A 23,784-nucleotide genomic window follows, 5' to 3' on the forward strand; every position below is an offset into this window, starting at 1 on the left:
TTGTCTTCGTACATGTCTGTAAAGTGCCCAGGGTGAGATCCATACCCACATGATTGTTTTTATAATGGACAAGAGATTGCAATAGGTGTATCTTTTAAAAGTAGGGAAGTGCCAATTCTTCTAATTGTTCAATAGTCCACAGAACAGGAGCATTACATTCAAAAAGTCCATGACACAAACTCTTATAATGAGAGATGGTCTGAAGAATCTGAAATTGGGTTCGGCTAGAGCTTGGGGTTCAAGATCAAGACACATCAGGTTCTGAGGTTCAGATCTGATGGTCCCAAAATCTCATCAGCTGTTCTCACAAAGTTTCAGCCCCAACTAGTGGGAATTTAATGAGACCAGCTGATCTTGCAAGTTCTCCATCATTTTGGGCTGGAATTTGATTTCGGCCTCATCTAAGTAGGGCCTGGAAAACAGGCCCCCTCCAGTGATGTATCCAAACCAGAACCAGTGATGGGTTAGGATCTGGGAACTCAAATCCTTCCAAGTTTTCAGGAGGTTGGATTTGAGCTTCTGATTCAGGCCATCTCCATGGAAAAAGAATTCAATATTCAAAGAGAAGCTGATGTTAACAGAGACAGTAAATTCATTAGGGAGGCCAAATTCTGAGACCTAGGGGAACAGCTGGGACCCAGTTCCTTGTAGTGCCCCTCACAGACTAAAATTAAGTTACTCTTCCAAGGTGTCACAGCAAATTAGTTGGGCATGACATGTGTCAGTACTCTTCTCCCTAGACAACACTCCATCGGAATGGGTATTTCATATACAAGGTGACAAACGACCTCCTGAAATCAGAGTAGACACGCACAGACTCCTGATACGGCACAGGACTTTGCCACACCAGTAGGGCATTGCCACTACTGCAACAGAGGGGGAAAATGGTGTCTCTATTGTTCTGCCCCTGGAGATGGCAGCTGGATATCTGTTGTGCTGCAGGAAGTCTCACATAACATTTCAAAGGGGGAGAGAGCCTCTTGAAATGAGACAAACCTGCCAATCCATTAGCTAGGCATTTGTGTGGCTTCCTTTCAAAAGCAAGTAAAACAATAAGCAATTCTGAGCCAATGGGGAAGCGAAGCTGTATCAGGAGCATCTTGGATAAATAAGAAGTTATAAAAAGAAGACCCGCCCCCCAAAAAACCGCAAAGAGCCACTAGCTCTTGTCTCTGTAATAATAATAATTAGCTCTTACACAGAATCTTTTCATCTTCGAAGCACTTTACAGATACTAATTAATTAGCTCTCTCAACACTTGAGAAAGGTCTCTGTGCTATTATCCACATATTATAGATGGGGCACTCAGAGGTTAAGGTCCAGGTTTGTAAATGTATTTAGGCATCTAAAGATGCAGCTAGACCCCTAGTGGGATTTTCCAGAGCGCGTCGGTACCAAACTCTCACTGACATCGGATATTTAACAGGGAGGGTGATTAACCATTGGAACAAGATGGGGCTGTGGTGGATTCTCCATCACAGGCAATTTTTAAATCAAGGCTGGATGTTTGTTCTAAAAGATCTGCTCTGACTCAAACAAGGGAAGCTCTCTGGCGTGGGTTCTATGGGGGGTTGCACTAAGTGATCCCAGTGGGCCCTTCTGATTTGGCAATGTAGGAACAGGAGTTAGGTGCATTTCAAGATCCCACTTGGCATCTATCTACAGCTTTAGGCACCTAACTATGTTTGGCAACCTGGTCCCATGTGACATGCCCAGAGACCCAGTGCTAGTCTTAGAACTCAGGAGCTCCCAGCCCTGTACTCAGTGTCAGATCCTTAGCTAGTGTACATTGGTGTGGCTCTACAAACTCCAGTGGAGCTACAGTGATTTACACCAGCTGAGGATCTGGCCTATAGTATTTACCAGCTGTAGATCTCAAAGCACTTTCCAACAGTAGGTAAGGACAGCTGTCCCCACTGGTTAGTATCATTATCCACTCAGGGAAATGACTCCCCCTATGGGGACAGAGTGGCTGAGCTGGGACTAGAACCAGGATCCGGTCAGCACCCTCACTGCTGTCTCTCCTCTCATCCTCCTGCTTCCAGACAACAGGCCCCCAACTTCTACTGCTGCTAATGTCAAAGATCCTCTGGAGCACAGTGGCCTTGCCCTCCAGGAGAAAATGTGTCATTCTCCCTCCTCTGCGGAAGGAGAGAATTAACTTGTGTCCTGCTCATCTCCGCTCCCCATCTATTTCTAATCTGCTCGCCTTCCCCTGCCCCCTCCTCTGGGCTAATCACCAGCCGCAGCCTGACATCTCATCTACTGCCAGTGGGGGGCCTTCAGTCAAGCCTCCCCTTTAAGAGGGTGACGGCTTATCTCACCCTCTAACCCCACACCAAATAGTTTGAAGGAGGGTTTTTATTAGGCATCACTGGACTGCCAGCAGTAGTGGCCTGGGGGAGAGATACAGGGCCCCTTCCTTCCCAGTGATTGGCATCTGAGTAGCTGTCAATCTTTGTCCCTTAAAGCAGAGTTGTTTTCCCTTCTTTTATTCCCCTTCCTAACACTGATCTGCCCTCTTCCCTGCCTATCGCACAGAGCAGAGTAAGCAGGGGGAAATCCTCACTAAAAGGAAAATCATGGGCGGTCGATGTTAGTACTGGCCATCAAATATTTGTCTGAATGGTTTTTTGTTGGAAAATGCTGATTCATCTAAACTGATTTTTGGTGTGAAATTGCATCGATTCTGATGAAAGTTTCCACAAAAACAAGTATTTTTGAAACAAAAACAAAATTGTTCAGGAAAATTTTGAAATTTCATTTCAGAAAAAAAAAGTTGTGTTTCAAAATGTAGTTTATTTTAATATTAGTGGCATTATTTTTACATTTTTTCAACACTGGTCAGTAATAGTGCAGAATATGATGTCATATGTCAAATCATGTTCTCATCTGACATAATATAATAGCAGAAGCCATTTTTATTGAACGTTTATATTATTTATTTTCTAAAAGCCATTCAGGGCAGCTGCTACTTAGTTCAGCTTGAAACATCTTATCCTATTTTCTAGCTCAAAGTGTCTCCTGTTTGGGTTGTAGTGAAACAGTCTGGCACTTTGCGGGGGGAAAGGGGGGAGAGATAGAACTTATTTACAGAGCGTCATTGCCTGGGATTGCTCTTTGCTTGTTCCAGCCCCAGATCTCAGACAGGGCTGGCAGGGGAGCAGCTGCTCAGATGATGAGAGCAGCAGTGTAACACTCCTGTGGAGAAGGAGAGAAGGTGCAAAGCGACTGTGTTAGGAGGTGCAAAGAGACTGTGTTAGGAGACCAGATGGTGCAACAGCGATGGTCTCTGGGGTGAGCTCTGTCAGTGGCCTTTGAAGAAGGGGTAGATGGGGCAGAGAGTGGCAGTACTTGGCAGCACCAATCCAGTTGTTTAATTGGCACTGAACCCTCCCAGCAGAGGCAGGTAACTTGGCCAGGCCTGTGTCACTGGCAGAGGGCTCCTGTCTCATTACCTGGTAGTGCGCCAAGGTATTGAGTCTCTTCCAGTCGTTCTCTATCTTGGTGGTGATGTCTTCGTCCTGCAGGATCATTCGGGCCCCACGTGCCTGCCGCCACTCTGCAGGGAGAAAGGGCATATTTCACTCTGCTCTGCAGAGTCCAAGGAAGAAGGAGGCAGCCCAGCATACACCTGACACATGTAATATGGAGACCACATAACCATCAAGCAGGACAACACCTGCCCACAGACACCTAACAGGTGACCCAAAGATATGCACAGTGCACAGAGATGCACACAACACCTCTCCCCACACACACAGGAAAAGGCACACTCCACATACATGCCCATGCCACGTATACCCCTGCAAACCAGGGACGGGTGAACCTTCAAAGATTCAGGGAGATGATTCAGAGAAGTATCTGAAAAGCATAGGCTACATGGCAAAGTTCTGAGTCAGTTCTTACATTATCTGAATGGGTTTGCTTGCTTGGAATAAAAACACATATATCCCACTACCATTCATCACACGCACACATGCACCCAAAGTCTAACTCCTGGCTGAGATGAGCTCAGAACAGCTCCTACGAGCTCAGCCTTTGGGATCATGCAATGTAGCTGTTGCCCATAGACCCCAAGGGCCTCTGAGTCTGGTCATAGGGTCATGGCCTTTTTGGGTTGCAAGGTATAGCTGATTGACATCAGCTGAAGATCTGAGCCATAGAGTGACAGCTCCTTGGGTGCAGATGGTGCTGTCCTTTGTGGTTTGCACAGCACCAAGAGGACTGCTGGGCTCAAGCAATACTAATACTTGGTGCTCGTATGGCACTTTTCACCCACAGATCTCCAAGCGCTTCCTGTAGGGGGGTGGGGGAGGCCCATTGCCACTCTTTTACAGACGAGGAGACAGCAGCACACAGCCAGCCAGGGGCAAAGCTGGAGACAGAACCCAAGCTTATTGCCTTTCAATCCCATGCCCTGCCCATCATAACACCCTGCCTCTTCCAACACAACCCTACCCGGCCACATGCAAATGCATAGGGATCCTTTTTCTCACCAGCTACAGTAGATATCTAATTTAATGCCTATCAGCATGGTATCTAAATGCCACATGCTTGAATGATTATGTGATGCTGGTAACTGCCTCTATATTCTTCTTACTGGGCAGTCCCATCTGGTGGCTGTCTTTGGGAGAATCTTACATTGAAACTAGGGTTGATACATACCTCCATCTGAATGGGACAGTCCCAGTTTCCCTAAGATTGAAGACTTGACTTATTTGCCCTTGGTCTAACCATGTGTGGGAATAGCCAATAGTACCATAAACGTGACCAAAGATATCAACTGTAGTTTAATTGCGAGAAACTACAGCCAACCATGGATTAGCCATAGACAACTTTGGTTTAACCAAAGGCAAAAAGAACCACCTATGGTTCAATCATCACAGTCACCGCCAAATACAATTTAACCATGACCCTGGTCATCATAAACCATAACCATGTCCTTGAGTTAATTAAAATGAACCTCTGAATGTGGAAACATCACCTGCCAACTGTCTTTACTGCTTCTAATGTAAAAAGTCAAGAATTGTTGCGAATTTCTTTTGGTTTCAGCAATTTTCTCATCCCATAATTAAACTTTACTCATAAAACTGACCCTTGCTTTTACCATTCATTTGAATTAGCAGAAGATCAGGTGCTGAGTGTTTATTGTTGGATGTCTCTGAGAACGAGATCTCTCAAGGATGTAGCAGTTGGCTGGTCAGTAATGGGTACCATGGATGACCCCATATTGGCCAGGATTTATCCCAACTCCTTAAATCAACCCACGGTATCACAGTATTGTCAAAGCACGACCTTTTGCTCCTAGCCACATCTGCAAAGAATCCCAGAGCCCAGCTGTTCAAGACCCAGGTGGTGCAGGGACTGGAGCATTGGGAAGGGAGGAGCATCCGGAAGGAGCTCTTTCTATTACAGAGTCCCCCACAGAGTTCCACTGCCACTTTGTCAATGCCTCCTGGGGCTTTCCTCATTGGATCCCTTATCCTTGCCAGCACTGCCAGCTCCTGTGTCTAATCCCTTCCCCCCACCCAAAAAAAAGCTGGATCCCTGGTCAATGGCACTGCAATCGTTCCGTGCCGTATACACTCCTACATAGCTAGGTCAGTAGACAGACAGGCCCAATTCTCAGTTTTGAGGTTGGGTTGGGAACGGAGGGCAAACGTGGCTTTTGTCTGTCTTTGCCCTCCCAGTATCCTAGGGCTGTGCAGGGCTGATCTAACTCATGCTCTGCTTCCGACGGGCCCTGGGGGGCAGAGAATAGCCATAGTGCAGAGCACTCCAGTCAGCCCCAGCCACCGTCTCAGATTCCCTGCATTTCCTGGGGACTGACAGCAGGGATAATGTAGAACCATGACACCAGCTCCACACTGGTCAGGGTGTCCCCTGTGCGGAAGGGATTCTCATTTCTACCCACTTTAAGGCCCCTTTAATCAGGTCCATTGATTTTACATTTGTTTCTCATCTGTTTCATTCTTTTTCTCCCAGGTTAGCCCAACGGTCTGTGTTTAGGTTGGGAACTCTGCAGGGGAATGTTCTAGCCACACAAGAGCCATTCATGTCCATGGGTGAAAATCCACTGAAGGTTTGAATCCTGAAGCTCTTACTCAGGATTTCTTGAATTTTTTTGTCTGGCCAAGTGCCATGGACTTCAGCTGGCATCTGGGTGAGGGCTGAGAAGGGACTCCAGAATATGGCCCACTGACGTTAGTGGGAGTTTGGTCTGAGTAAAGACACCCTCTTTAGTAATTAACATCTCAGTTTACCCTACTGTTTCTTAAATACCCTTTCCCTCTCTGCTAGCACTAACAGGCTTGGTCACTCCCAGCATTGAAAGGGAAGTGGTAGATGCGGGGAGGACAGGAAGGAGATAAAAGTGACCCCTGCATTCATATTCACAGCACTAAGTGAAGATTGGTAGCTTTCTCCTCACCGCTGCTCCCCGGCCCCTCTCCCATCAGATCAGCGTACTCCTCACATCACTGGCACAAAGGAGAGACACACTCCAATCCAATTTGTTACACTTCTACTTTCCGAAGAGCGGGAGGGAGGTAAAAATCCCATTATCTTTATCTTGCCTTCCAATCAGGAGTGGCGGTAAATGCAAACTCAAGAGACAGTTGCTGTGAACTCTATATTTCATTTAGCAGACAGTGTACCCTTTTATTGCATGCAGGAATGACTTATTTTTTAAAAACCTCTTTTAATTCAAGGGAAAAGGGAAATTCCAGAGGCCTTTGACAAGAGGGTTATTTGAGTTGCATCTGATGTCTGGGTGGGGCTTGCGGACTCCCAGGGAGAAGAAGCCCAGAATCTCGGAGCGCCTACTGTTTAATCCCATTAACCACTTCCCCTTCCCTGTGAGGTTCTCCAGTGGTGCTGCAGAGTGGAATAAGTTAACCCTGCCCACAGCCCCTCTGAGGCAGGTGAGCATTAACAGCCCCATTCTACCAAGGAGGAAACTGAGGCAGAGAGCGATTCAGGGCGAGATTTTCAAAGGCACAAAAGGGCAACTATGTGCTTAAGTCCCATTTAAAGTCAGTGAACATTGGTCAGCTCACTCCCAGGTGTGTCTAAGATGAGCTTGCCCAAGGACACACCAAGAGTTCATGGCAGAATGCAGACCCCCTGACTTCTAGGCCTTGGCTTTAGCCAGGAGACCACCCTTGCTCTTTAAAGGAAGGTACAGATTGTAACACACTTAGCCAATACTATTAGGCCCCGAACGCCTAGGCATTTTGGGAGTATCTCACCTACTTCAAACCCTGGGTGCCCTCCCTAATAGGCCTGGCCAAGATATTCTGATGTGATTAGTGACTTTGGATGCTTCAGTTTTTGGGCCCCCTACTGCTAGCGACTTAAAGGAGACTAATTTTCAAAGGGTGCGCACCAGGCACTTTCTGAAACCTGGGCCCCTTTAAAGGATTTCAAGCTGCACCCCCAAAAATTAAGGTACCCAAAATCACTTGTTACTTTGGTACCAAAGTGCTGGAGTAGGCAGGACACTTTTCACACCTAACAGTGATCATTGGACATGCGATGGGCCAGCCCAGGGGATTAGACATGAGATGAGGAGCCTTTCCTCCCTATGCTACAGGGTCCAACACACCCAGATAGGCAGTGACTGAAAGCTATTACCATTAGCTGACTGGTGGCCCGCGTGAAATGAGTTGGGAGCCTCAGCCCTGTTCTTAGTGGGCAGGTATCCACACTGTGGATAAAAAGAACACCGCCAGTGGGGAGTGGTTGGCACCGCTGGTGGGTAGAGGGGCCAAGAACTCCCACTGCAGATGTGAGAAAGGGAAGAGCCCCACTAGGCCCCATCTAGTCCATCAACATGTTGGTGCAGGGCCATCCCGCTCCTGTAATAGTGTTTAATTCAAATGGGTCACAGAGACTAAATGAACTCCCCACCCCAGAGTTGATCCTTCCAGGTCACAGCACACAGGCAGGGGCATTTGCCCTGCTATTGTCCATGCTGTACCTGTCCACTGCCCAGGGCTGTCAACCCATCACTTTCCACCAGCACTATACTCCCTGTTAAAAGCAACCAGAGCACAGGAAGGAGGGAATTTCTCTGTTTGGAGAGAGTCTGTTTTGGGATTCTCCCCCACCCCTTAATGCTCTTTTAAAGATGTAGCTATTGCGTTGGTTAGGATTTTTGAAATGGGCGCTGTAAAAAGAAGCCTTCAGTAATTTGGCTTTTGGACTAAAATGCTTCCTTCCATCTAAGCAAAGGGTCCTCACCCTGGACAGAGAGCCCTGAAAAGCAGCCCTGGAAATGCAAAACTCTCTTTCTCTTCTGAGACCCATGGAGATTAAGGTCAAGACGGGACCATTGAGAGCTAGTCTGACCTCCTACATAACACTAGCCAGAGAAGTTCACCCAGTGAGTCCTGCTGTTCGAAGTACTCACAGCAGGGCTGCACTGATCCCCAGAGTTTTATGGTCACTTAGACCCGTGCTTCTCAAGCTATCTGATGTGGGGGACCGGCAATTTTTTCCCCAATGTGCACACAGGCCAGCAGCAGATGGCTCGCGGACCGGCACCGGTCTGCAGACCACCACTTTGAGTAGCACTGACTTAGACTATGAACATCCAAAGAGCAGACCCCCCTCTTTTCCACCTTGTGTTCCTTTCACTGTCATCAAAGGACCCCATGTTCCAAGGAGCTTCTGTCTCCCTGCGAGGAATGGCTGTGGCTCCCTCTGGACGTACACCCCTCTTCCCCACCAGATTCCCACAAAGAGAGTTACTCCTCCATCCTCATTAGCAGGTGAGCTAAGAAAGCCTGTTGCTTTACTCAATGCTGGAAACAGGCTTGCCCTGGACGAGGCATGCGTAGGTCTTTTCCATCTTCAGTGCGGATGTCTCATGTCAATAAGCTCTTTATTAATCAGCCCCTTTACTGGCATGAAAAGTTCTGTCCTTCCTGGAGGCAGGTGTGTATAACGCCTGTTAATCCCCACTGGACCCCACTATCCCCCCCGCCCCCAATCACTCAGCAGCTCTAACACATGTGTAAGGACCAGAGCAGAGATCACACAGCTCATTAGGGCCCTAATCCAAACTCTTCTAGGAAGGGGGAGGGGTTGTTCTGATATGGGATTCTGGTTCAGACCCAGCTGAGAGATAGGTCCACGCTCGGAGGTTCAGAGTTGGGTCTAAACATGCCCTCAGTTTGGAGAGGGCATGGGATCTGGGGGTCTTGTTCAGGCCTAGCTGATTAAGGCTAATGTGCTTGTGGGACTCCTGGTTCCCTGTCCTACCAATGCCACTACGTATTCCACAGTGCCCCGGCACACCCCAGCACCCTCTGTCAGTGCTCGCCCTTGGACCCAAACTTAATGTGTCCCCTGGCCCCAGTCCGGCACAAGGCCTGGGTCAATATATCCGGCCTGAATCCGCCGCACCCCTGGTCTCCAGTTCCTGGCTGGCCTCACTCTCACCCTCACCCAGTCCCTCGCTGACACTCATCTGCTCCAAAAACATCGGGTTCATTCTTGCTAATTTATATGATTTGTTTTTTATTGCTCCTGCTTTTGGCAGCTTGTTCCATTATTTTAACCACCCTTTGTGAGCAAGAATCCTGCTGCAATTGCTGACAGGCATCCCTCTCCCCCCTCTCTCCTCCTCCCAACTTAACTTCAATCCCTGACCTCTCATTTCTGCCTTCATTATCGTCCTAAATGGTTTCTTGGCATCAGTCCATTCCTTTTCCTCTTGGTTTCGCGTCTGCTTTTGCAGGATTTTATAGACTCCATAATTTTCCACTCAAGTTTCTTTCGTTTAAGGTCACAGAGGGCAAATTCTGGCTAGTCTGCTCCCAGGATGCAATTCCAAGTACGCTACCAGGGACCATAAGGGTGGCCCTGAGCAGCACTTAGTACAGTGCTGTGTCCTGTCATTCTATCCTCCTGCTAGAACCAAGGAGGAGCTATCGGGGACCTGCTGTTATACCTGATTGCAGATCTCTCAGCTTTCACTTCAGATCTAGGCTAGGAGAGGTTTCTGGTTTGTGCAATCCCAAACACTGTAGCTTAGAGCCGGTGCATGAGAACAGGAATATGAACCCAACTAGACACGTAACTGAAACGGACATGTCTCGCTCCATTGTTCAAACCGAGTGAAGTGCTGCAGAGCAAACGACGTGTCATGGTGAAAAGTGCATGAGCTCTGTGAAGTCCTTTGGTTTATAACACTCTGAAGCAGTAATGTAATGTAGAGAGGAGCCGAACACCACTCTGGAGCCCTGGGTGCGTATCTGCCGCTCCTAGGCAGGAAGGAGACTCAGCTACTTTCCTGGCACTATCCCTTGTCCCTGCTGCTCTCTACTGTGGGATCTAGGCAGGATAGGCAGCCAGCAAGGGGTGGGATGGGTTGGGGACCACAGGGAGTCACATCACCCATCCCTGTGGCCAGTGGGGCTCGGGGCTGGAAATCAATACTACCTGGGCCAACTGGCTGTCTCAGCGAGGGTGTAAACCCCATCTGCACCCTCCACCCTGACAGAAGGACTAGCAAGAAATCTCAGCAAGAGGAACCTAACTGAGATCACCATCACTCCTGGGGGTTTTCCAGCAGCATGGGGCAACTGGGCTCTAGGGTTCTCAGGGCTGCAGCGACCCTTTCCAGTCCTTGGCCAGCTGTGCTGGAGCAGGAACAGGATGCTCTTCCCTTTGTGGCTGTCCTTGAGGAGGAGGAGCAGAGGTGTATGGTCTTGAGGGCAGGGAGGGTCTAGTGTCTCCAGTTATTGATCCCTCCAGCCCTCGTCTCATTTCTGCCTCTTTGCTCTGAATACACCCCAGTGAGTCCCCTTCTGTCTGGTGAGGTGGTGCTCAGAACTGAACATAAGGTCCCAGCCGGGTTTGAATTACAACCTTCCCTGCTCCCCTCCCCGCTCCATGATGGGCCATGTGCTCACATACCCAGGTCCATGTCAGCAGCTTTGGGCCTGTGGGAGCATGGCACATTCTTGAAGATGGCGTCAAGAATCTTCTCCTTGACCTGCGTGATGGTGTCGCAGTTGAGGATCTTCACAGGGATCTCTGGGCTGTTCACGTTGTCGGGGTTCACACAGCTCAGGACCTGAGGGAAGGAGACAGAGGGGCAGTGAGAAGAGCCAGACCCTTGGCGAAGACATGGGACCCACTCATCGCTACTCCTTACTGGACAGCTCAGTGCTAGCCACTGGGTCCTACAGCATGGATGGCTCCAGGGCAAATCTTCAGGTGACTCTAGCCAGGAATGGTACAAGAATCATGCTCAGCACCTGCATGGCTCATTAACGAGGACTTGGTCATTCTCCTCCCTCACAGGAGACCCAGGGATCTGGTTCCAAACATGGTGTCTATATTGGTCCATCCACAATGGGGCTGCCTACATTCCCTTACACTAGGGTCATTTAGCATTACACAGGGTCTGCTCCTGCTCCCACTGAAGCTAATGGCAAATGTCCCACTGTCTTTAATGGAAGCAGTAGCCCTTAGCTAGATGCTCTGGAGTCCCAGCTGCCTGCTCAGGATCTTACAACAAGCAGGATGCAGATGGGTGTCTGCTCTCCTTGTCCGTCTCTCTTCAACCCCTTCCCCACTACATGGGGACCTCTCCCAATGGGTTGGAGTCATAATCGCCAGCTATCTCATCAAAGTGGCAGCCCTTATATTGAATTTCCTTGAGCCTCACCTTGGGTTCTCTTCTGTGATTGCCATCCAGGAGCCCATTACTGACAGCTCTGCATTTGCCATCAGGATATTTGTCCCATTAGGAACGGGACAGTGGCCAACCAACCAACTCATTTCACACAAGCCACTGAAGAAATGCTCACAGCTTTCCAAAAATGCTGACCCTGGACTAGATCTGAACTGATGACCTAAAAGATGAAAGGCCCTCGGGCCCTTTAATAATCCTCCAAGTCCTCCACAGCCCCTTAGAGAGAGCTTCACAGTTCAATAAACACCTCCTTGGGTTGCACTGGCAGCCTTGGTTTGAATGTTCAGGTAGCATGGTCTTGAATCCCTGAACTCCTAGTTCGTTTTCTGTCCAAACTCTTCTGCAAAATGAGGGGACAGGCCATACAGCCTCTGCACCAGGTGTATTCCATTACTTGGACATACAAGGATTTTTGAATAATTAATCTTGCTCTGGCACTTGGCACAAGAAACGTTACCCAACTAAAGAGGCCTCTGATTCCTCGGAGGACAACAGCATCTGCTCCCCAGCCTCTGTGCAACAGCTAAATGCAAAGCAGATGGGGGCCAGAAGGGGGAGGGGATGTCTTAAAGTCACACAGAGAACGTAATGGAAATTTGGCCACTAACCCACAGACATTTATAAGTTCAGCATTCTGTTTTTTTCTTGGAGAGGGAGGGTGAAGTGTATAAACATTTATAAACGTAAGCACCTTTATATTTTGGAGGGTAGTTAAATTGAGCTGCTGGTTGTATGTGATTGTTAAAGTTCCCATGGCCCTTTTACAAGAGCAGGAGTGTTAATCTTGGTGTCTGGCAATTATTTTGACTGTAAATTCCCCTGTAGTGTTTCATAGCTCCAGGATTCACTAGATACGAGATTCTTCTTCATTCCTGTCCTAATCTACTGAGCAGTGCTGCAGTGTGTTATTAAAGGAATAATAAAAAGCAGAGGTGGCTGCTTTTCAGTGGCAGGTGAAGCGGTCACTAAATGTTGTTTGCAAAGGGCTTTGGGATCTTCTAAATGGAAGGTGCAATATCAATGTAGGATATTAATAAGATTATAATACATTTATTTATGTGTCACTCCAAGAGTGTAGGAAAAGCATAAATTCAGTTAATAAACTATCAAATAATAAAATAACAAGTAAGATTTCTATAGCATCTTTCACCTCAAAGGATCTCACAGATGTTTACAAAGAGCACCACTAAAATGAAGCCACCGCGGGGTGTGATCAACTTGCACCTATCACACTGCACAACTGCGGGATGGGAAATTTTGATCAAGGACACCTGGCAAAGCCTAGCTCTTGTGAAAAATCCACAGAGAGGAGTTCTTGCTAAGGTGTTTCCCCTATAAAGTGAACAGCACAGGCCTCCTTTGATTGATAGTGGACGCATGATGGATTGAGCTGACCCTGATGAGAATGGACCCTGTCGATTTCATTCCTAGCAAGGGATGTTGGAAGCAGTCCTGATGCAGCATGCTGGTTATTTACCATCCTGCACCCATGGCAAGATCTCATAGGAGAGTGAGAATGCATTAGCAGTATGTCCGTGTCTCAGGTTTGCCTGCAGCAAGCTCCCTTTAATTTTTACAGCAGCCACATTGATGTCCAAACTCGAGGTGGCCACTGGGCTTCACTTTCGACAATGGAAACTGTTAGATCATATTAAGAAGTTCTGTATTAAAATCACAAATGAGTTGATTCCCCATAGTTTAATTCCAGGGTATTACTAATTAAGAGGTCTCTTGGTTTTTGGTACTGTTTCTCTCCCTCTATGTGTGAAACTTGCAAGCTGCTAATTGTGTTAGTACATTCTAAGACAGAGTCTGTTCTCAAAGCAATTCTTTGTAACAACAACTACTCAACAGAGAGAGACTCAAAGCAATACTCTGTAACAACAGAAACAGCACCCAGAGACTCTCCGCCCTTTTGTTGTATTCATCTCGCTTTGTTAACAATTGTGATTAAATAGAGATAGAGGATGTATGTGGATGGATGCTTGGTGTGGATAATAACTGAATGATCAAGGAGGTGCCAACCTAAGAATCCAGTGTCCATCGGCTGAAGAAGGTGTCAAGTGGAAATAACCAGAGGACCCCCGGAGGGCAGACTGGAATCCACCCAACAGCCTCAAGAATGGGAGAACCAAAGAAACAAGATAACATCTGGCAGCGCGGAGCCATCAGGAATGTGCCATCTGCTGATTCATTCAGCAACAGCATGATGAAGCAATTCCCATAGACTGGCATAGGAAGAAATTCCTATAAAAATGGACTCTAGAAAGTGAGAACTTGAGGTCTGATTCTGCAAACCAACTTCAGGAGCATCAGATGAGCATCTGACAAGGCCCTGGTCCCTCCTCATCTCCAGGCCACCTGGCCAGTGGCTTGGCATGAGCAATGTTAAGGCTGGTAACTATGATAACAACCTTGCAGAGCCGGTGTGTGTATGTGTGTGTGTGTGTAAAATGATGAATAAGAATGAATGAATGTGTGACTAATATGAAATTGAACGGAATGTTATAGCTATAACTAACTGCTTGCTATGATTCTTTCTGTATTCACAATAAATGTGCATTTAGCCTTTTCCCCTTTAATAAGATCCTGCTGGTTTTATTTTATTGGTATAACATTTTGGTGGAGAATTGCAAAAGGGGGAATACTGGTAAAAAGCCTCAGTTATTGTAAATATTGGTTGTGCACACCGCCAGCTCTATTGACCTAGGCATTTCTATTGGGTTAACCAGACCTGCTGGCCTCCAGGAAGGTAGCAGGGGACCTGCTGGCCTCCGGGAAGGTAGCAGAGGAAAGTGTATACATTAAGCTAAGATTACTAAAAACAATCAGGTTAACCGGGTCTGCTGGCCTCCGAGAAGGTAGCAGGGAAAAACAGGTTAATCAGACCTGCTGGTAGCAGGGGACCAGCTGGCCTCCGGGAAGGTAGCAGGGGGAAAACGCATAGATTAAGCTACGATTACTAAACCTAAGTCCTATTGCTTACTGAGGTATCGGGGCAGCAAGAAGGCCTAAGGGCCAGGCTAAGTTACTCGCTGGAATAAGGAGTAGCAGGTTCGGAGAATCTAGGCTGTGTCACTTGCTGACTTGTGCCAGGTGTGACGAGAAATTTGATAAGCTATGATTTCAGAATCTAGGCTGTGTCACTTGCTAAGTAATACCAGAGTGACAAAGAGATTGAAATATCCGTGTTAAGATGTTTAAAAGAAACAGGTTAAGCCAATACCAGAGGGAGGAATGGAGTCAGAAGGAACTCCTACTTCACCTTTGTTAAAAAAAAATTACACCTTTTAAACAAATCCTTCAAAAATCTTGGGCACAGTCCTTGGACTAAACAAGCCCTAGCTGATGTCTGCATGATTTCGGACCTAGAGGATAGATTGGCTCTGATATCCCCTCATATACAAACCTTCTCGTGCTGCCAAAAGAGATGCAGCAGCAATTTGGTTGTTGTGGGAGGCTATGTAAGGATTCTTACCTCCGCTTGTCTTCATGTAAAGAGGAAAAGGCACAAATGGAAAAGGGAGCAGACAATTGGAAGGTGCAGCTACAAAATACCCAAAGTCAGCTGAAAATCCTGAAAGAGGCACTCCAGGAATGCAAAAAGAGAGAAAAATTCCTGGCAGACCAAGCTAAGCCTCTGAGAAAATTGAAAGAGAGAATCATGTGCTCCAAGGTATGGTAGAGAAATTAACCTTGACGCAGGGCAGAGCACCTGCAAATCATAGTCGTTGTGAATCACTATTTAAGAATCTGAGACAAAAAATGGGCTTTGCCTCTAAACAGGTAGCAGCCATTACAACAGGTGAAGGGGGAGAAGGTCCTATGTACGGCACCCCCAGGCAGAATTACAAAGAGAAAGAGAGTGAAAATGTTAACCTCTGCAGAGGCTGGAGGGAATTAAGCAGCGAAACTTTGTGAAAATGTTAAAAGGAAAAGTGTTCGAGGAAAGAGCATTCTTGGTTTCTTTGCAGCCATTCTGAAGGAAAAAATGGGACCTTTTCCAAAGGAATGTCTGTAAATAAGCCAGGCAAAAATAAACTATCTGATTAAAATCATTTGACTGGACATTTTAGTCAAATTTGCTAAAAGAACATAAGGGGGTTCTATTGGAACTTAACTGCCTCAAATGTATAAAGGGAATGTAAGATGTAAAAAACAGAGCAGTGTGGAAGGGATGTTAAGGAAAAGAAAATGAGTGTGTATCTATCTGTGTGTGTGCGTAAATATGTAAAGTTCAAAGGACCAATTGGTTTTCTTTTTGTTTTAAATAATGCCACTAAAAATCCATTTGACTCTTTAATTCAAAGTTGCAAAACTGACAGACTTTTTTGTTAGACATAGGTAATTAGTGTTGTTTGGCTTTGGGATTTGGCATTTAACCCTTAAAAGGTAACTCAATGCTTTACAAAATGTAAAATGTTTTTAAGTTGTGACTGCAGCAGGGCAGTCAAAATCTGGAGAATAGAAAAAAAAATCTGCATTCTTTTTGTTTGTTTGGTTGGTTTTTGTTTGTTTATTTTTGTAACAAAAGAGCAGATGAGAGCTGTAGTAAATAAATAAATAAGAAGAAATTAAAACAGACAGTGCCCCTCTGAAGCAACAGCAGGGATGAGGTGCACAAAAAGTGAGCTGTAGCTCACGAAAGCTTATGCTCTTATAAATTTGTTAGTCTCTAAGGTGCCACAAGTACTCCTTTTCTTAAAACAAAAAGAAGCAATGTTAGAAACACTGAGCCATAAAATGGCTCTGAGTAATCAGACTGTCACTTTGATAAAGGTACATGAAAACTCTGTACGCAAAAAAAAGAAAATAGTTACACCTTATGTAAAAATTGATATGGATAATGTTATAGAAGTTAAACTATGGAAGGAATGTGCATTTTCCCCAGAACATGTGCAGGATATATTGTAGAAGGGGCAAAAGAAATGCAAATATACCATGCTACTTAATTAAAATGCTATTAGGGCTCCAAAGGGAGCCATAATAGGTTGGGTTTTCTTTTTCAGACTTGCTGTGTGTTTTGGAAGCAGAAGTTAAAAGTAATCAAAACTCTGGTGACAGTTGATTGTGTCCCTTTTAAGATAGGTTTCAGAGTAGCAGCCGTGTTAGTCTGTATTCGCAAAAAGAAAAGGAGTACTTGTGGCACCTTAGAGACTAACAAATTTATTAGAGCATAAGCTTTCGTGAGCTACAGCTCACTTCATCGGCATCCGATGAAGTGAGCTGTAGCTCACGAAAGCTTATGCTCTAATAAATTTGTGAGTCTCTAAGGTGGCACAAGTGCTCCTTTCCTTTTAAGATAGAGTCTCTGAGCTGCTGATGGCTTTAAATCCAAAAGCAGGAAGTGTCTGTGAAAATGCAAATTACCTAAATGATAAAGGAAGGAAAGAACTAGCAGCACAAAGGAGCTGCACATAAAGGACATACCTGGTCAGCAAACAAATTGTCTAAATAAAAGGCATGATATAACAAGATAACTTTAATAAATTTAATGATAATAAGTACCCCTGTAACAATGTATAGTGTGTATGATTTTTGGAAAAATCCTTTAAGGTCATATGGTAATGAGGCTTCTCAGCTATTACCTGTAAATAAAGTTTAACACAGCAGAAAAACGTTATAAACTTGGTCTGCTGTATAAGAAGGAAAACGGAGGTACCCCACCTCATGGATTTAACGTCAAAACAGTGGGATAATTTCCCCATAACCCTTAAAAGATAGACGCCATTGAAACCTGGCCTGCCTATAGAACAAAATAAGGAAATATGGGGGTAATTCCTCTGTTTTGCCTGCAATCAGCAAGCGTATTTGTAAAGAAATATTGGTAAGCAATAATCTGCCACCCCAAAAAGGGGTAGAAACGTTCTTTTTGTCTTTCAGAAAATCAGGAAAAGCTGATGCCAGCTGAAGAGCAACCCAATACCATGAATCTACTGTCACATAGAAATTGTGTTTTGTGTTCCTATGTTTTGTCTTGTGTTTTGTTTTGTGGCTAGCACTGTTGTGTGTTTAAAAAAAAAATACTGCAGACCTGCAGGTACTTAAAAATAAATTAAGCTCTCTGTCCCAGCTACAGGACAGCCTGATACAAAAACAAGTACATGCCAATGTAGATTTGGTCCAAATTGGTCTGGGTAACTTAAAAGCCGATGGAATCTTTGGCAATGGCTTAATATTACCACATGGCTTATGCATAAGAAAACATTTAGAAATAGGTAACTACGCAGCCATAGTTATGGGATGCACTGAAATGCAGATACTTGCACTAGCTACTTTGGAACACGAAATGTTCTGGGTCATATTGGGAAATATTAAGGATTTGATGCATTTGTTAAAACAAAGAAAGAGATCGTTGTTTGGCATTTATCAATATGAATGATTGCAATAACGTTTCCAGTATTGTAAAACCAGACTGTTAATGGGAGAAATTGTTGTCAAAATTGCACACCAACAGTCCCTGGAGGCAAAGGTATTGAAGGTTAATCCACTCCCCATATACACATGGGATCCTTTGGCTACCCTGGACCTCGAGCCAGTGGGCTGTGGAGGAAGGGAAGCTATTGGACACTAGAGATTGTACTGAATGGACTCCTCAAAAGTGGGTGCGCCTCACCTTGCCTGTTGCCCAGAACCTTGTAGTAAAGATACATCACTAGGATCATCTATGTGGGATGAATTGGAATTACAAACTCAAATTGCCTCACAGTACCTTCTATTGAATAATGACAGGTTTCAGAGTAGCAGCCGTGTTAGTCTGTTTTCGCAAAAGAAAAGGAGTACTTGTGGCTCCTTAGAGACTAACAAATTTATTTGAGCATAGCTTTCGTGAGCTACAGCTCACTTCATCGGATGCATCGGATGAGAGAGACACACAGAGAGAGACTCAAAGCAATACTCTGTACAACAGAAACAGCACCCAGAGACTCTCCGCCCTTTTGTTGTATTCATCTCGCTTTGTCAACAATGGTGATTAAACTAGAGATACAGGATGTATGTGGATGGATGCTTGGTGTGGGATAATAACTGAATGATCAAGGAGGGTGCCAGCCTAAGAATCCAGTGTCCATCGGCTGAAGAAGATGTCAAGTGGTAATAACCAGAGGACCCCCGGAGGGCAGACTGGAATCCACCCAACAGCCTCAAGAATGGGAGAACCAAAGAACAAGATAACATCTGGCAGCCGCGGAGCCATAGGAATGTGCCATCTGCTGATTCATTCAGCAACAGCATGATGAAGCAATTCCCATAGACTGGCATAGGAAGAAATTCCTATAAAAATGGACTCTAGAAAGTGAGAACTTTGAGGTCTGATTCTGCAAACCAACTTCCAGGAGCATCAGATGAGCATCTGACAAGGCCCTGGTCCCTCCTCATCTCCAGGCCACCTGGCCAGTGGCTTGGCATGAGCAATGTTAGGCTGGTAACTATGATAACAACCTTGCAGAAACCGGTGTGTGTGTGTGTATGAATGAATAATTAATGAATGAATGTGTGACTAAATATGAAATTGAACGAATGTTATAGCTATAACTAACTGCTTGCTATGATTCTTTCTGTATTCACAATAAATGTGGCATTTAGCCTTTTCCCCTTTAATAAGATCCTGCTGGTTTTTATTTTATTGGTATAACAAACAAAACAGCCTTTTGCTGATTCAATCAAAAGGTGCAATTAGAGCTAGGCACCTGACCAGCTCGGGCTTTTCAGGATAAGGCAGGGAGGGTCCTTCTTTCTCTACTACAGCATCACCTAGAACTGACCCTTGGAGGAAGCAGCCAGCCCTTTTTACCTGCTGGTTGGGCCCTGATTGGCTTCTGGTAGCTCCCAGCCCTTCTGGCTGCTGGAGGACTAATTCTCACTGGTTCCACCTGCAACTGATCCTGGGTGGGCTTTCCTTAGGCCATTCTTTGCGGTCTAAATTCATTTCTTTGAGTGGGGTGTGCCACAGCACGGGGCAAGAAATGCCTAGTCCAGCCCATCACAGTCCATTCCAGTGAAAAGGTCCTCAGGGTGGGGATGGGAATGGATTTTCCTCCCTTAAAACTGTGGAATGGGTTGGGAGAGATTAGACACACAGGTACTCTCATAATGGGACAGAGCAATGACTGTCCAGTCCCTGATGGTGACTAATGCCACCTGTTTTGGAGGAAGATATCAGCTCCCAATAACGCCCATTGTGTGATGCTGTATCAGCACTTGGATAGTACCTGTGATGTGCACCCTAGGGAGATATCAAGCTGTTTTAACTTTGTTGCCTTTGAATTTCATGGGGCATCCTCTCCTTGTGGTGTTAGAAAAACTCCCTGTGGACCAGTCGTTTTATGATATGCCTTGATCACATCACCTCTCGCTTTTTTCTTTCCCAGACCAGTCATGCTGGAGGATGAGGGGAGAGAACAAGACTTCATTTGGGGGTAACTCTTCAAGGAGCAGGGCAGGGGCTCCCAAACGCTCTGCTTTGGGAATGTAACCCTATCTGCAGGAAATCCAAACCAAATGCAGAGAGGAACCATTACACCACTCACCTCCCTGTACTTGCAAAGGGCCAGAACCATAGTTCTCAGGGCCCAAAAATTCAGAGAGACAAGCCCTGGGGCTTGGAGCTAACTCTAGACAATGAACTTCCTCCATGCATTGCAACTGTGGGGGTGAACCATCCACTCCCTAGTGGGAAAACCCGGAGATGCCCCTAATGAGTCTCTGAGCATACCCCATAACCAAATTCACGGCCATTAAAAACACGTCACAGACTGTGAAATCCTGGTCTTCCCCCGTGAAATCTGTTTTTTTTGTGTACTTTTATCTTATACTATATAGATTCATGGAGGAAACCAGCATTTCTCAAACTGGGGGTCCCAACCCAAAAGGCAGTCATGGGGGGTGGATCACAAGGTTACTGTACAGGGGTCATGGTATTGCCACCCTTACTTCTGCACTGCTTCAGAGCTGGGTGGCCGGAGAGCGGCGGCTGGTGGCCCAGGCCGCCCAGGCTCTGAAGTCAACACCCCACCACCAGCAGCACAGAAGTGAGGGTTGCAATCCCAGACCATGCACACCCTTACTTCTGTGCTGCTGCCTTCCGAGCTGAGTGGCTGGAGAGTGGCGGCTGCTGGTCAAGGGCCCAGTTCTGCAGCAGCACAGAATTAGCGGTGGCAATACCACGACCCCTACAATAACCTTGCAAACCCCCCAGAACCCCTTTTGGTTGTGGGACCCTAGAGTTACAAAACTGTGACATTTCAGATTTAGATATCTGAAATCATGAAATTTATGACTTTTAAAATGTATGACCATGTAATTAACCACATTGGACTGTGAATTTGATAGGGCCCTACCCATAATGTCCTGGGCTGGTGGACACCTCTTTTGCCCCTTTCATGTAGGCTGTGGGATCCGATGGGGGTTTATCCAGGATCTCCATGATCCCCCAGTATACAAATGGCCAGATTCAGTCCCATTCAGCAGACCGAACCCCATGCATGCCTGGAGGGATTTTGCCTGGGGAGGGCAGCTTTAAACTCCAGCGGGGTTGCCAGAGGGACCCTCTGGAGGAAGCTGATCAGTAGATGAGCATCCCCTGCCTGGCCTAGTTCCAGGACTGGCTCCACCCATGTATTGGTTGCATGGGACAGCTCCAGTCCCCATGCAAGGGCAGAGCTTCCCGGCAGCTTGTGCCTGGGGACTTTCCATTGCAACCGTGGGTGACGCGGACCCCAGGACCATAGTTCTCACAATAGTCCAGTGAGAGGCACAGGCACATTCCTTAGAGCCGGGAAGGGGAGGTTCCTGGTGGCTTGCGATGCTTTGTTGTGCTTTCCTGCTGGCTAGTCTCGTATGGGCTGTGTGCTTCACGGAGACTCACACCAACGCATGAGCAGCCAGCCCCCTGCCATTCACAACCTGTCCCCGAGCCCTGCAGAGAACTGCCAGACAGCTCCTGAGACAAGACTTTTCTGCCCTCCCTTGTCGCCTCTCCTGCTTTACCCAGGCCTCTCCTGTGAGGTCACTGGAAGAGCTGAGGGAAGGCTTTGCAGCTGATAGGAAGTCCCCACTGTGTAACACCACACTGTGAAAGGTGACAACTCTGCTGAGAGGGAGCAAACGGGGCACCAATTATGGAGGCAGCATGGTCTAATGGACAGAGCACAGGACCAGGTGTCTGGAGACATGGGTTCTAACCCCAGCCCTACCCAGCTGATCTCTGGGTGTTTCTACATCAGGGAAATGACCTGCTACTGACCATGGATGTTAAAGAGTTGGTCACCCCAGCTTCTGCTCAATGGCTTGACAGTACCAGTCTGCTGAAATTCTTTGCTCACACATAGCTGATCTTCCTGGGGAGGCCTGCAGCTCCCCACCGGTCCTCATCCATCCCCATGCCTACCCTCTTCACTTCCCCAGCCCTGACATCACATAGCTTCTCCCATTGCACAGCTGCTGGGCACAGCTGCAGCTCCCATGTCAGCCACCAGGCTTGCCCCCTCCCTCAGACTCCCATCCCCACATGCATTGTCCCTGGCCACTGCCGTCCTCCAGTTCCATACCCCCATTTCCCCTGAAGTAGCTCCCCTCCTCTACTGCTCCTGTCCTGCCCCATTGCTTCATCTCCCCCACCAGCTGCTACTGCCCTTTGTCTCCACTAACTATGCCAGAGTGGCCTCTCTGCCCCGCTCCCACTCTACCCCTCACCTGGGCCTCACCCCCACTCCACCTCTTCCCGCCTCCGCTCTGCTCCCTCCCCACGCACCCGCCGGTCACTCCTCTCTGTCCCTGAGGCCCCAGCCACCCACCCACCCACCGCTCGCACCTCTCTGCCTCCTCCTCCGAACACCTCCCACCTGCCGCTTGCTCCTTTCTGCCCCCTGCTGCCTTAAGGACGAGTGACGGGGGGATGGGGTGGAGAGGAGTAAGCAGCAGGGGCCACAGGGGAAGAGGTGGAGCAGGGGGATGGGAAGGGGCACAGCATAGGTGGGGCCACGGGGAAAAAAGTGGAGTGAGGGAGGGAAGAGGAGCAGCATAGGAAGGGCCACAGGGAAGAGGCAGAGCAGGGGAGGGAAGAGGCACAGCACGGGCAGGGCCACAGAGGATGAGGCAGAGCAGGGGAGGGAAGAGGCACAGCACGGGTGGGGCCTCGGTGGAAGAGGAGGAGCTGGGGCAAGAAGAGGTGGAGCGTGGGTGGAAGAGGAGGAGCAGGGGCGGGAAGAGGTGGAGCGTGGGCGGGAAGAGGAGGAGCAGGGACGGGAAGAGGCGCTGCATGGGCAGGGCCACAGAGGACGAGGCAGAGCAGGGGACGGAAGAGGCACAGCACGGGTGGGGCCTCGGTGGAAGAGGAGGAGCTGGGGCAAGAAGAGGTGGAGCGTGGGTGGAAGAGGAGGAGCAGGGGCGGGAAGAGGTGGAGCGTGGGCGGGAAGAGGAGGAGCAGGGACGGGAAGAGGCGCTGCATGGGCAGGGCCACAGAGGACGAGGCAGAGCAGGGGACGGAAGAGGCACAGCACGGGTGGGGCCTCGGTGGAAGAGGGAGGAGCTGGGGCAAGAAGAGGTGGAGCGTGGGTGGAAGAGGAGGAGCAGGGGCGGGAAGAGGTGGAGCGTGGGCGGGAAGAGGAGGAGCAGGGGCGGGAAGAGGCGCCGCATGGGCAGGGCCACAGAGGACGAGGCAGAGCAGGGGAGGGAAGAGGCACAGCACGGGTGGGGCCTCGGTGAAAGAGGAGGAGCAGGGGCAAGAAGAGGTGGAGTGTGGGTGGAAGAGGAGGAGCAGGGGCGGGAAGAGGCGCCACATGGGCGGGGCCATAGGGGAAGAGGCAGAACGAGGGCAGGGCCTTGGGTCGGAGCGTGGGTGGGGCCTCGGTCCGTGGATGCAGAGCACCTCCTATTTTTCTCCGTGGCGGCTTGAGCCTTGGAGCGCCCATGGAGTCGGCGCCTATGGCCTCATCGTACAGGAGATCTGGACCCCTGACCCTCTCCTCTTCTCCCTGGCAGCACTCGTTGCACGAGCTGTAAACTAGCCAGGCAGTAACTGGGCTGTCACTACGTTACCGGGGACACATCTCCATCCCCCTTGCAAATCCTGC

The 23,784-nt window shown here is 47.8% G+C and overlaps 1 protein-coding gene across 1 annotated transcript in view; it reads right to left on the bottom strand.

Annotated features, from left to right (window-relative positions):
* Positions 1-23,784, bottom strand: part of PLXNA4 (plexin A4) — a 600,205-nt gene that overhangs the window by 42,012 nt on the left and 534,409 nt on the right. The window contains exons 24-25 of the mRNA XM_038372558.2: positions 10,930-11,089; positions 3,459-3,562 (exon numbers count right to left, since the gene is read on the bottom strand). Of these exons, the coding sequence (XP_038228486.1) occupies positions 3,459-3,562; positions 10,930-11,089 (264 nt within the window). The remainder of the gene's footprint in view (positions 1-3,458; positions 3,563-10,929; positions 11,090-23,784) is intronic.

This window comes from Dermochelys coriacea, chromosome 1 (genome assembly GCF_009764565.3).
Source record: "Dermochelys coriacea isolate rDerCor1 chromosome 1, rDerCor1.pri.v4, whole genome shotgun sequence".
NCBI lineage: Eukaryota > Metazoa > Chordata > Testudines > Dermochelyidae > Dermochelys > Dermochelys coriacea.